The following is a 15,110-nucleotide window of genomic DNA, read 5'->3' as shown; positions in this document are numbered from 1 at the left end:
TATAAATCAATGTTGGGAAGTTATTAAACTTTTCAGAATATATATATTTTTTTTTTTTCATTTAAGGTGTATCACTTTAAGTTGGTTATTTTAATTGTGTCACCCTAAAAACTACTGTTCTAGTATATTTTTTTGTGTGTGATATTTACTTTACAAAAGTGAAGAGGACTTAAAGAAGGATAGATTTTTTACGTAATATTATAAAATTGTTACGTCCATATTTAAAAATCACGAACTTGGTTATTTAAGTTACTGCAAATCCGATACGGTACTTATCTGATCTCACTAGATTAGCTATTCTCGTTCAGTTCTGCCTTCTATATGCAAACTTTTCATAATGCATGCCTTGTGCACCCCGCTCTGTTGGAAATATCATGTTCCAACATGTCTCCAATGCAAATTATCATGTGTCTCTTAAACATCTTTGCTCACGTGACGCATGTGACTCCCTCTGCATTCCTCTATTAAACCTTCACCTCTCATTTGGCAGCCGTTTTTTTTTGGGGGGGGGGTTGTGCTACAGTATGGTGACGGAACATTTTTTTCCCTACCAAAGTGGTATCTTTTTTAACTTAACTTTTAATTTCTTTTCTACTATAAACCAGTTCAATTTGTTGCTATCTATTTCAGCAAAACTTGATCACTTCTGAGTTCTGTTTTGCATTATGAATTCTGAGGTTTGTATTTCCTGTTCGTGAGTCACACCAACAACTAGTGTTGTTTCTCAGGTGCAGATGACCCGGCAGAAGATCTTTCTGCTTTTATACTTAGGGAGATTGAATGCTACATGAATCAACCTTTGTCCCCTGAAATTGCCCAGGCTCTTCCTGAATGGGCGGAAATTTACAAAATGACGAAGATTTTGATAATCTATTTCTGCCTCCAGAGTTTGCCATTTCTTCCCACTTACTATTTAAGGAATCATCTAGACCTACTTCGATCTTCACGGATTTTTTTGTACGTACTGATTACTTTGTCTCTCAGTTAAGTGAGAGGGATTGGCATGCCGCACCCCGAGGCCTTCAGATCAGCACACTCTTTCTTACCATTGTGCTGATTATCCATTTTTGGATCAGCAGTTGTTGGGTTCGTTGTTACCTCTTTGAGGGGCGGCTCCCGATTATAATGTTAGTCTTACCCCTACCCAATATTCTCACCTTTGCCTTACCCTAACCACTCTTCTATGGTATTTTCTGTGGGTACCTTCCACATTCTCTCCTCCACATTAGCCTGCATTTCTTCATCAGCTCTGGCATTACACGCGTGGTTTCTTTGCTTTTGGGACCATATTTGGTATGGATGCTGTATTGGCCTGGATCATTTTACCCTCTCCATCTCTACAGGAATTATATCTTTCTCCATTTTGCAACATCATGTCTTTGGTACTGTACCAGAAACTATCGAGCATTAGGTTACATCAGCCCATCAGCAATCCACCCTCACGTCCTTAGTCGTCCATTTGTCTCAGTCAGAGCCTCAAATTCCCCCTCTTCCCGTCTTCCGTCCTTCATCCTCCCAACCCTTACCCATTCCTGCTAGTCAGGATACTTTTGTAGATTTCCTCAATGACGAAACATCCATTGCTAACAGTACTGGTGACTACCCTGTGGGTTTGCAGCCGCTAGGAGCTCGACTGTTGGACTTTCTTCCTCTCTGGCATCCCTTCATTTAGGATCAATGGATGATATGGGTTCTGTCAGAAGGATTCATTCTCCAGTTTCTTTCCCCTCCTCCTCTCTCACCTTGCCCCATTTCCTTTCCTCTTCCTCCAGACCCCGTGGCATGCCAGCATCTGTCAGGGGTTGTTCAAGAATTGCTTTTGCAGCAGGATATCAAACTGGCCAGCCACCTTTCTGGGGGTTTTTATCCTGTCTTTTCATGGTCCCCAGGGATTGCAGCCAGTTATTGATTTATCTCACTTCAACTGCTGTATTGCACTTCCCAAGTTTACCATGTAGTCTTTTCTCACCCTGAGATGGATGTTTTTGCTGGGATTGTGGATGATGAAAATGGATGTCTCCAATGCTATCTTCACACCCCAATTGCCCAGCAGTCTTGACCTAATCTTTGATTTCTCCACCTCGGGTGGTTTACCAATTTTGAGCCCTTCTCTTTGGACTCACATCTGCTCCTTATGTGTTTTACCACATCATCCAGGCTTTTGTTCATCATCTTCATGCTCTGGGGATGCAATTTAATTACTACATGGATGACTGGCTCCTGCCGGCTCATTGCAAACAAGTATTGGCTACTCCTTTCTGTGGCAGCTCAAAAGGGCTGGTTGATCAAACTGGAAAAGTCGTTCCTATGACCTGCACAACACCTGGTCCATCTAGGCCTTGACAGTCGATACTTTCAGCCAGGATTGGTCAACAAATACCTGTATGTGTACCCTCCAATCTAGCTGCTGCATATGGAGATTTCTCTAGTTTATTCCACTCCTTGCCAAGTCCTCCTAATAGCATCCTTTTGGCCAGCACAACCTTAATTTCCTAGGTTACACCACCTGAGACCACCAGTTCCACTTCCACCCTCCATTCTTCATCAACCTCGATCCAACCTCCCTGTTCTCTGTCATCATGGATGGCTTTGGTCCAGTCCTTGGTGAGAGGATCCAGCTTCACGTGTTGAGTTGCCTCCTTGTTAGCTGGTTCCTTACAACCGTCTTCTTTAGAATTATACCAACATAAGTGGAAAGTCTTCTGCTGTTGGTCTGTTAACAGAGGATTTTTTGCTGACATGCCATCTGTGTTTCATGTTACGGAATTTCTCACCTAGCTGGCTGTGTGACTATGGTTACTTGGTCTCCTCATTTTCAGGATATCAGGCAGCCCTATCCCATACCTTCCTTTTTTCAGACACCATAAGGTTTTCCTTTCTCCTGTGCTTACTGGGTTCATGCATTCTTTCAGGATTAGATGGCTGCTGAGATATCCTACCCTTTCAGAATAAGACATTAATGTGGTCCTCCATGCCCTCACTTTCCTTGTGCTCTTTGTTTCATCTGTCTCTTAAAACTTATTTCCTTCTTCTGTCGGATCTGTTTGCCATAGATGTATCACATAACTTTTATCACACTACCTTTCTTTTCCTTTATCTTGATCGTTCCTTTCTCCCGAAGACCTTGGCAGCTCAGGAGGGTTGTTCATACTTTTCTCCTATTTCCCTTCCTTCTATATCCCATCTTTACTCTCAACCAGATCAGGGCCCTTCATTGTCATGTAGCACGTACTGCCACTTTTTGGAATACATGCAACTGACTTTTTATTCCATGGCAATCCTCCTCCCTTTATGATCTTTCACCTTCTACCTTTACTAATTAGGTCCACCTTTTGGTTCATTTGACGTATTGTTCCCTACCTTCTTCCTCCCATCAGATCCGACATATCACTTTTTCCCTCACTTCTCGTCTTCATCATCCAGTGGAGGAAATTCTCCAATCCGGCATATAGACCACTCCTAGTATGTTCATCTCTCACTATCTTCATCATATCATACTTTTCTCGGTGTCGGGGTTTCATCTTCCACCTATGGCCATTCTTTAGATTTTGGTGCAACTTTGAATGGTAAGCTTTCTTCATTATCTTTTTTTATCAGGGGATTTTTCTCTCCTTTTTTGTCATGAATCCAGCTCTGTGGTGAGTGGCACCTGTCCAGGTATTCTTTAACTCTAAATCCACACTGTCCACCATGTTGACTTACGCTTTCTAGTCCATGGCTATACATGCTCACCATTGAGATGGGATGTTCCAGTTTCATAAACATGCTCGTCCCAGACTGTACCACCCATGGACTACATGGGTAGTGCATAAGTGTATTGCTACCCATCCCTGCCATGCCTCGAGTGAATAACCAAGTGTGGTCTGCTTTTCAAAATAGGTTTCATGGTCACCCATTGCACTATTTCCAGTGATGACGTTTCTCTGGGCTCTCCACCAAATAGTCACCATTCTTTCTTCGAGTGGAGTATGGGAGCCCTTGCCTTTCGGTTACAAGCTGCTGGGGTGTTAAACCATGGAGGCACCCTTCTGAATGAGTTCCCTAGACCATTCATTTGAGATTAGGGTGGTGGTGCTCTGTTGGTGTAGATGCAACATGGCCTCCAGAAGAGTTAAGCCATTGCCTTGTTGGTATGGCCTCCTGATCATGTTACACACCAGCACTGGAGTTGAGCCATTTCTTTCTGGGATGATGTGATTTGTCACCTCCTTATCTCTAGTACACCCGCTGGAGTTGAGTCATCACCTTGCGAGATAATGTCCTTTTACACATCAATTGGAGTTGAGCCATCCTCTTACAGGATGATGTTGCCTCCTAATCTACTTTAATTTCATGCTGGAGTTGAGCTGTTGCACTTGCAGTTCACCCTTCAATTGGATGCCCTCATCCTACTTTCATGCAGATGTCTGTTTCTGACATTGAAGTTTTCAATGAGAGTGAACCAATCAACATAAGTCCTCCGACGGAGGCAAGTTGTCTCTCTTCCTCCTGCAGTTGCTTCGTCTGTGTCTTTTGTCACTGCGTAGTTAGTGAGCTGGTTACAGTGCTCTCCTAGACTATCCCTTGTTCTTCTTATGGTGGTGTTATCTTCTTTGGATGGTACTGGTCTGTGCCAGGATTGGGGAGTTGACTCCACTTGATGGACATCCTGTCACTGTGGCATACCCAGATATTGGTGCGGGTTTTAAGACCCGCAATATTTGAGTTTGAGGTGAAGACAGTATGATCCTCATCTTACCTCCGCATAGATGTTAGTGCCCCACAGGGAGGTTTTGAATGTAGTAGACTTACCGAGTACAGTCTGATGCATCCTAGCTACTCTACACCTTACTTTTCTGCTCTTGTGTATGTCCCACTATTCACTTGGGTGAAGAGTATATCTGGCTCAGACGTAGTGCAGTTCCCCTCTTCTGATCTTCAGATCTCTGTCTCTCAGGTTCAGAGATATCCTTTGGATGCTTTCAGGGGTGCTTATTTTGTTCCCTCTCATTGGTCCTTCTTCCTTTTCAATGTAGGATTCTAGCTAATCTTGTGAGTGGAGAGAAGTATCGTATCAGAAGTAATAATTTTCCTATACTGAAAATGTTTCCGACAGGTACTTACCTCCTCTCAAACTTTTCACCCTTTCTCCCAACTTTACAGTGCTCGCGCCTCCTGCAAACTTCAACGTGAAGGTTCATTAGAGGAGTGTAGAAGGAGTCACATGAGTCATGTGAGCATGTCAGGCTACTATTGGTTAAAAGATGATGTATGATGATTTACATGAGAGACGTGTTGGAAGATTTTAAAAAGTTTGCATAGAGAGGGCAGCACAGAACAAGAAAACCTAATCTTATGAGAGGGGGTAAATACCTATTGGAAATACATTTTCAGTATAGGAAAATTATAACGTTGATGCATAGCTAGTGTAAATATAAAACACAATAAAAATCAAATTGTAAAACACTAGTTTTTTTTACATTTATAATATCACACTCTGAGAAATACATTTCACTATCACTGACATAAATGTATCTTCTGAAATTCATGAGGTATCTTTAAAGTTATCTGAATATACTACTACACATTGTTTAATGTGTTCTGGATCATTTATCTATTTTCTAAAGTGCCAGATATTAATTGGTAGTTATTCCTAGTTTGTGACAGACAGACTATATAAAATTAGTTAACAAAATGTTATACAAGAATATTTTATATAATATAAATAATATATTTTACAGATATGTACTAGAACATTTATCCAGGATTTGTCGCATTCTTGGTACTCCTGGTGGAAATGCTTTACTTGTAGGGGTTGGAGGGAGTGGGCGTCAATCTCTCACTCGACTCGCTACAACTATGATGGGACACAGTCTCTTTCAACCTGAAATTTCCAAACATTATGGATGCTCAGAATGGAAAGAAGACTTAAAGGTGATTTATTTTTAAAGCAAATTCACAACTTATAAAAATGGGACAAGATAGCTGGGGCTTCACATGAAGTTTTAAAAGTACATTATTAACTCTTACATTTTTCATGTGGCAGTAGCTATATAGTGTAAATAACATTTAGCAGAAGCTTATAAGTAGTTTTATTTTTAAGAAAAGATTTGCTTCTTTTTTAATATCATCATGAGCTAAAAATTAAATTTAAACTATAATAAAACAAGTTTTTTTCCTAATATTTATGCATCAAATTTCTCAAGAGCCATTAATTAATTATCATTATGTTCTTTTACTACAACATTTAGTGTGAGAGAGATGTAGAAGCAAATCATAGATATTTAACAGAATTTAATTTATCCAAATTAATTATCTTAATAATACTGGCCACTCCTTCTTAATTATGTCAGTTATAAGAATGATCATTAACGCCATAAGCTCTGTTCCATGGATAGTAATGCAGTTCTTATTAATCAAAGTAGCTAACCACTTAATCAAGCCACTATTTTTCTAATCACAGACTTCCAAATAAAGAAATACTTTTTGAATAGTGTAAACAATTTCTTGAGCTCAGTGGAGGTTTTTTTTGTCGAAAAGAGTTGGAGCCAAAACTAAAACCACTATGTCTTTGAGTATATAGAAACTTCTTTTAAATATAATAGGTTCCTGATTAATGTGCTTTCTCTTTTGAAAGTTTGTTTTGAAAGGAGCTGGGGTCCATGGTAAAACCACAGTATTCCTAATCACAGACTCCGTGATTAAAGAAGATGTCTTCTTGGAGGACATAGATAGTTTGTTGAACTCAGGAGAAGTTCCAAATTTGTATGCAATTGATGAAAGACAGGAGATCATAGAGGTACAGTATAGAGAAAAATAATTGATTTTTTGATCATATATTTGTTATTACAGAATTTATATTCTTTATGGAATATATTGAAGTAGTTAGTAGTGTGTAAAACAGCATTGTCATTATTGAGGCATTGAAGAGGATATGGAGGTCTGTGAAGAAGGAAACCTTCTACTGAAAAACATATTTTTGAAATTTTGTGTTCACTTTTCCTTATATATGGTATAAGTTGTCTGTAATATTTCAGATATTTAAACCTTAAGTCCAAATTGTGAATCACCATAGCTGCATTGGAGTCATTGGGTGGAAATCTTATTTTGGTTATAAAAAGAAGCACCACAGATGTAACAAATGTTTTTGTCAACAGTTGTTTATTCACTCCAATGGGTTTTTTGTAATATACAAATTCCATCATCAGCATACAGAATCTAAAAACAGCAACTGAGAACCATTCATTAGTAATATAAAGAAAGCTAAAAATCAATAACATAACATAATATTTAAGAACAACAAGGGCCCTATTGGTCCATCTAGGCTATTCCATCCACTAAACTAAACTAAAGCTATTAAAAATACCTCCAAGCCAGCACCTACCATTCATATATTTACCAAGCCTTCCCTAAAACTCACTTATATATATATATATATTGTTTCCACTACATTCAAAAGTAACCCATTCCATGGGCCAAATATCCTGTTATAAAAATAACATGGTCTTGGCTGAAGATGACTTATCCTGCCAAAATTTATACTTGTGCCTCCTAGTTTTACTATATCCACAATTAATTAAGAAAAAATGATGCATCAACACTATCAATTTCCTTAACAATCTTAAACACCTCAGTCAGATCCCCTCTAACCCTTCATTTTTCAAGAGAAAACCATCCTAGTAGCCCTTCTCTGAACCCTTTCCAACAGTTCAATGTCCTTCCTAAGGTAAGGAGCCCAATACTGAACACAGTACTCCAATTCTGGCCTAACCAGTGACCTATACAATGAAATCATAACCTCTTTAGACTTGTATTCAATATATCTGTAGATACAAGCGGTAGTCTGTCATGCAGGAAACACTGTGTTATTAATGTTCAGAAGTGACAGTTTAGCAATTCTACACTTTCTATAGCTTGGACTAAGATAATCCAAACTATCACATATTTTCAGTTGATATGCTCTATGGAAATCTTAATTCATATACCAAATTTCAAGGAAATCTATTAAGAAATACATGAGATATAAAATCTCCAATTTTCATTGAATTTCTTCCTTTTGTTATTTGCACCAAAAATAGGGATCATACATTTTTTTCAAATTTGGAACTTTACAACATATAAATAGTTGTCAAATTTGGTCTAAATATATGCTAAATTTGCATAGTTATTCAACAAAAAACACTCAGTTTTTACCACAATTTTTGGACACACCTACACAAAAAGTCACGTGAGCTATTGGTCTAAAGTTATTAGAGTAAAAGTGGACCTTTAATTTTTTGTCATTTGAATTGAATACAGGTGATTTAGGGCAGCAAAACTATAGGGTGAAAGCACATGCAGATATGCAAGCAAATTAGATTGTTTTGAAAATAATCATACAGATGGACAGTTATTATTCATTGCCAACTTTTAAGCATAAATTTGCTCAATTTTAAGACATTTTTCAAATTAAAGAGCACTTAACATCACATGATATTAGCTTAAGTAATTAGCATAAAAAATAACACCTATAACAAATATTCATTCATTAATTAGCTAGGCCCGCATATTTTGTTTTACCCACTATCATGCTTCAAGTTGAACAAAAAACATGAATGAATATTTGCTGTAAAATTCTTATCAGTACTACAAGTGTAACTACCATTTGGCTGCCAATTTTGATTTCATTCCTTTAAGTCGCATGCTAATTCCTTTTTGGCTGCATATTTTTTGTTCACACCTAAGGTGTTTTTGATTAGATCCTATTTTCCCTACCACTAGCAACAGCACACTGCTTGGATGGCTTAAGAGACTGATCAAACACTACATCAAGATTCTTTTCTTCCATAACACTGTTACGGTTATTCCCATCCAAATTATACTTATAATTCAAATTATGATAACCCACATATAATATCTTGCATTATTATAATTCAAACCCATCTGCCATTTATTTGTTCAACTTACTAACTAATCTAAATCCTTTTGCAAAGCAGCAATATCCTTCTCATAGCCAGCACCAACAAAGGTCTTAATATCATCAGCAAATTTAAGTGATTTATTGACCATACCTTCATCTATGTCATTGATGTAAATTAAAAAGATCAAAGGTCCTAAAACTGATCCCTGAACTATGGTACCCCCACTTGTAACATTAATCCTGTTTGGCTGAACTTCATTTATATTTATATATATATATAGAGAGAGAGAGATATATAACGTTTTTAGCAAGTCTTTTGTGTAGCACCTTGTCAAATGCATCTTGAAAATCCATGTACACCCTTATCCTCATCTACATAAGCACTAACCTTTTCAAAGAAAGTCAAAAGATTTTAAGGCAAAGCTTTCCCTTATTGAAACCATGTTGACCATCCATTAATATTCTAAACTTTGTTAAATTATTTTGCAAAACATCTTTTATCAGACTTTCCAAAACGTTTCCCACAACTGATGTGAGACTAATAGCCTTATAATTACTGAGACAATTTTTATCACCTCCCTTGGAAAGAGGAGTAACATTAGCCAGCTTCCAATCCTCTGGCACCTGCCCATTATTCATCATCATCATCATCATCATCATGTGCCTTCTTCCTCAGGAAGGTTGGTTGTCATAATCCTCCACTTCTTTCCGTTCTGTGCTTTTTTCACAAAGTCTTCATATTTTACTATCTCAGTCCACTCTTTAATATTTGTCATCCACACTGTTCTTGGTCTTCTCCTGTATATTTTATCTTTTTTTTTTTTTACCTTCTAGTAGGACTCACTGGATGTTGTCTCATCTCATCATATGGTCAAAATATGCTACTTTTCTCAGCTTGATTGTTGGTACAGCATATCTTTTCACATTCACCATACTGAGAACTTCTTCACTTGTTACCTTGTCTATTCATGATATTTTCATCATATCTCTCTACACCCACATCTCAAATGCTTCCAGTATGTTATTCAATGCTTGTGTGAAGGTCCATGTTTCACAGCCATATAACAGAGTTGACCGTATATAGCACTTTACGATTCTCTTCCTTGTTTTTACACTTATGCTCTTTGATGTCAGACTTGTTTTCATACTATAAAAGGCACACCTCTTCCCACCTCGATCCTCTTCACTATTTCAGCTTCACATTTTCCATCACCTGTTATGGTCTCTACTTGTTGTATGTCTTTTTTTTCTAATTTTATCTGAATTTCTGGCTTATTATCATGTCTACTTATCAGCATACTCCTTGTCTTCTTAGCATTCACTTTCATTCCATACCTCTTTCCTGTGTTATTCATGTCATTCAAAATATCTTGTAAGTTATGTTCTGTTTCAGCCATCAGTACAGTGTCATCAGCATATCTTAAACTGTTTATCACCATGCCACCAGTCTTAATACCTTTATTACTCTCAATGCTATGAAAGATGAATTGTGTACAAATAAAATAGACATGGGGAAAGGACACATCCCTGGTGTACTCCTCTTTTAATTTGTATTTCTGGCAATAATCCCTCCTCGGTCCTCATGAATACCTTTTGATTCCAATACAGATTTTGTATCAACTGCAGGTCTTTGTCGTCTATATATAGGCCTTTCAAGCATTTTATCAACTTTTCATGGTTGACCCTGTCAAAAGCTTGAGGTCATGGTGTATACTGGTATGTGAATCTCCCCCCAGTACCTTTATCTCACTTTATATGCATGATCTGGCCATCTCTTCCTCTGAGGATTTTTGCCTACCCCCTGTAGCTATCTTCACCATTTCTGTTAGACTATCCAAAGGGGTAAGTATTTTTATTTCTAACTTTCAGGGCCCCTTACCTTGTTTTCACAGGATCCCAGGTGTGCTGTTATCAAACCAGTTCTGCAATAGCAACCACTAATTGAATATATTTTGTACGGATTGCAACAGGCTCTGTAGAAATGAGGTATTCCATAAGACCATCTAGAAGCAGACTAGGTGATATTACTGTTCTATAATGGCTTGCCACTCATGGACTATCATGAATAAAGCATAAGTGGATCTTGCCCGTCCCTGATAATCTTTGGATTGAATAAGTCAAGGTTGGTTTGCTTTTAAAAATGTAGGGAACTTGGTTCACCTATTGCACTGTTTCCAGAGCACTGTTCCTCCAGACTCCCCAGTGCTCATTTCCCTCTAGATTCTGCTAGTGGAGCTAGGGAGTCCTTACCACATCCGGTTTCCAGTCACTGCAATGATGGATAGAGGCTTTTCCTCCAGAGTGTTAGAATGAATTTCTCCACTCTTGTAGAAGAGGGCAAAGTTGGGGGTCCTCCTACCCAGATCCCTGGATGTTTTCCCCAGATATTGGTAGGAGTGGCACCAACCTATGCGGGAGTCTACTCGTAATACCAGTTCAGATTTGATGCTTGGCTATCCAGTAGGGGGTGTGCATGGCCCTTTTTTTTGATCAACATAGATTCAGTACATTGTTCATGCAAGAGGGTCCACTATCTCCTTGTAATTTCGAATGCAGAGTGGTCCCATCCTGGGTCCTTGGTTGAGCACAGTTATTCCACATCCTCCTAATAATTTCAAGACAAATGGAATGTACCTTGCCCACTCGGTTGAGGAGTGAGGATGATGTTCATAATTCCAGACTGGCTGAGTTCTGTTCTTTTGGTTGAGTAAGGTATATCCAGTCCCATCATTCCAAGCTTGTGGTGTTGCCTTTCGGGCTTCTTCAGTTGAAAGAGGTTTGTCTGCCTTGGTGTTGCTTACTTTCATGTCGTGATTCCGGTGGCTTAGATAGAGGTTGCTTTCAGGAAGTACATCTTCTTTAGAATGTTCTAGAGTCCTATTGCTTTTGTACATTTGTCTATACAAAAATCTACAGAACACCTACTTATGTACTAGAGGCATCAGAAACAGGGGTGCTGTAGCACCTCCACTTTTACATATTTGACTTATATAGCAGCTCCTTATACTTTCAGTCTCTCACTGTAAAATATGCATGTCTAGCCAAACAACCCACTTTGCAACTTCTTCCTACACCACTGAATTAGTCTATCAAAATGCTTATGTACTTGACCTACTTGTATTGGTTAATTTACACAAAATAACTAGTTTTCTACCAATATTCTATAAATAATTTTTGTAAACTATGTACTGAGTTTTATGTCTGCCTGTGCAGAATACTTATGTAGTAGTACTATGTATATGTATCTATAAAAACTATTGCCCGCAGTGGCTCATTGGTAAGTCTGAAAGCTCATAATTCTAAAAACTATGTTTTTGTACTTATGGTAGACATAGCAAAAACAGCTCATTGTGTAGCATTTTGCTTAACAACAAACAAACAAACTTTCAAATAGCAAAATTTGTCTTTGACTTTTCCTCATGACATAATTAATATTAACTTCTGTTCAAAGCAAACTGCCTACATAGATCATAACTAATTAAGTATACTGTCCTTATGTTCTTATTTATAATGATTAGCTTGTTCTTTTTGTGATTACTTACATTTCACTACAGATATGATCATCTGTAACAAGTTCTTTTACTGTACATCTTTCTAATTGACATTACATCGTATATAATTTTACTGTCAAAAAATTTATCTTGTCCATAGGTTATCACTACATCTCTTTGTTTTGTTTTACCTAAATTGCATTCTATATTAGCCTACATATAAATAAAGCTTTGCTATTGTTCTTGTATTTAGTCCATTATTCAATAATGTATCTGTTTATAAAATTTACTGCTATTTATTTTACCTAAATTGCATTCTGTATTAGCCTATATATGAATAAAGCTTTACTGTTGTTCTTGTATTTAGTCCATTGTTCAATAATATATCTGTTTATAAAATTTACTGCTATTTGTTTATTTCAGCAATTTTGCATTAAATTTTAACAAGCCATGTTTATTATAGTCTATACCTTTTTTTTCTAGTCGATTCGATCAGCTGCTCTAGCATCAAATGGGAATGCTGAATTCACACCACTGTCTCTTTTCTCATTCTTTGTAAAACGTTGCCAAGAAAACCTTCATATCATCATTGCTTTTAGCCCTATTGGTGGGGCTTTCAGGAGTCGACTACGTCAATTTCCATCATTAGTCAACTGTTGCACCATGGACTGGTTTCAGGTAAAAGTGACTGGACTATATGAGGTAAACTGAATGGTCAGTCTAGATGATGAAGGTTAATCAAATTATCACATATTTAAGAACTGGACTGGCCAAGAATGTATTACTACTTAACTCTATTTAATAAAACAAGCAAAGAGTCAAAAAACATTTGTGGTCAAATCATCATCATTAATGCAACAGTACTTCTTTAAATACAAGATTTCTAGAATAATACAAATTAATTGTAATCATAGACACCAAAATGTGCAAGTCCACTTGTAAATAGGCTGTGCTTTATAAAACCTTAACTAATGTTAGGCCTAAGTTTGATAAAGATATAAATTAACACAGTAACCTGTGTACGTTTTTTACTTTAGTTTAGTTAGGACTAAACATTACTCTACTTAGTACTATCGATAAATATACTTATAACTTTATTCTACAATCTAACATCAGACCTTTTTGAAAACTTTAAGCTTTTAGTGTTGTTGTACAAAATGGTTAGTAAAGTATATTTACATCTGCCTTTTGTTGTTATTCCATCATTAATAGAGCAGTTGTAGTGACTTTTTCACTTAGCTTTGCAGCTCTTTGCCACAGGCAGGCTGGTTGTTGTCAAGTTCTTGGGTAAAATTCTTAATGTGTATGCTTATAATGTGTACTGACAAGCAGAATTATAGTATGATTAAATTAATGATGATAGTTGGGTAGGTATTAACTAGACAGATTATTAAATAGCAGTTTTTTTTTCAAGATAAAACATAAACTTCCATTGAGATTAGGGTAGTATTGACTGGAGTGAAATAAAAACAATTAATTTATATGATTAATCAGGTAAAAAATGCTCAGAGGAGTTTTGTAAATTAATCTTCAAACCTTGTAAAATAATTTATCATCTTAAGTAAGATTATTGTGTTTGTTCCATGTAATATGGAAATAGGGAATAAATAATAAATTCTGAATCTGATAACTAAGCTTTTCTAGTGTGTGAAATAAAGATGCTGGAACAAAACTGGTACACATGAAAAAAATATTTATTATTAGAGAAACAAAAAGAAAATACAGATTATGTACTTGTACAGACAGAACTACAATCCCTTCTACTGGAGTGTGCTTAGCTACACAGCTTTCTTTCTCTCAGAAGAGACTTCTGTCAAACTAAATACCATGATCTTAAAATAATTCTTTACTCGAAGATCTCCAGGTAGAAATGAACTAAGAAAGCCTACCTGAACTTAATAGCTAAACTTGGTTTATTTGTCTAGTTGACAGCATCACCTTGTATCCCTTGTTCTCTCACAGCATTGGACAGCTGTTACATTTAGACAAATTCAGTCCAAATAACCAATGATATTACTATCCTAATCCTTTCAACATGTATGCTAAATGATATTGCAATTATCCTCTCGGGCAAAATATACATTATCTATGTAGAAAACAAGAACAAAACAACTAGAATAAGGCAATCTTAACCACTTTCAGGACCATGTGTTTATACTAAAATTTCATACAAACTGAATAAATGTAAAATTTGAATGATTCCTATATAAATAAAGCGGGATATGTCTTCATATCTCAATGTTATATCTCTTGGATGTTTTCCAGCATATGAAATAAGGTGGAGAATTCAGTTAACTATTAAAAAATATATTCACTGTTGAATAGGTAAAGGCATTAAAATTAAAAGCAAAAAGAAATTTTTAAGGAACTTAAAAACAAAGTAATTTTCTAAGAAAAACAAGTTTGCAAATCTACTAGTTGTCAGTTTAATATAAGTTATCAGATTCTGACCTGCTCATGTGATTGCAAGTTATGGACTGAAATTTAGTTTTTAGTTTATTTGGTTTGTTGTGAATTTCATGCAAAGCTACACAAGGGCTATCTGCACTATCTGTTCCCAATTTAGCAGTGAAAGACTAGAAGGAAGACAGCTAGTCATCACCACCAACTGCCATCTCTTGGGCTACTCTTTTACCAAAAACATAATGCCCCAACGGCTGAAAGGGCAAGCATGTTTGGTGGGATGGAAAATCGAACTCACAACTTGCATATTTTGAGTCAAGCGCCTTAACCACCTAGCA

The 15,110-nt window shown here is 36.7% G+C and overlaps 1 protein-coding gene across 1 annotated transcript in view; it reads left to right on the top strand.

Moving 5' to 3' along the window:
- The window catches only part of LOC106461591 (dynein heavy chain 7, axonemal-like), a 239,815-nt gene that overhangs the window by 136,041 nt on the left and 88,664 nt on the right, over positions 1-15,110 (top strand). Inside the window, exons 37-39 of the mRNA XM_022388600.1 lie at positions 5,721-5,913; positions 6,617-6,778; positions 12,853-13,047. Of these exons, the coding sequence (XP_022244308.1) occupies positions 5,721-5,913; positions 6,617-6,778; positions 12,853-13,047 (550 nt within the window). The remainder of the gene's footprint in view (positions 1-5,720; positions 5,914-6,616; positions 6,779-12,852; positions 13,048-15,110) is intronic.

The sequence above is a fragment of the Limulus polyphemus genome, unplaced genomic scaffold, assembly GCF_000517525.1.
Source record: "Limulus polyphemus unplaced genomic scaffold, Limulus_polyphemus-2.1.2 Scaffold994, whole genome shotgun sequence".
NCBI lineage: Eukaryota > Metazoa > Arthropoda > Merostomata > Xiphosura > Limulidae > Limulus > Limulus polyphemus.
This window is presented reverse-complemented; position numbering and strand designations above follow the sequence as displayed.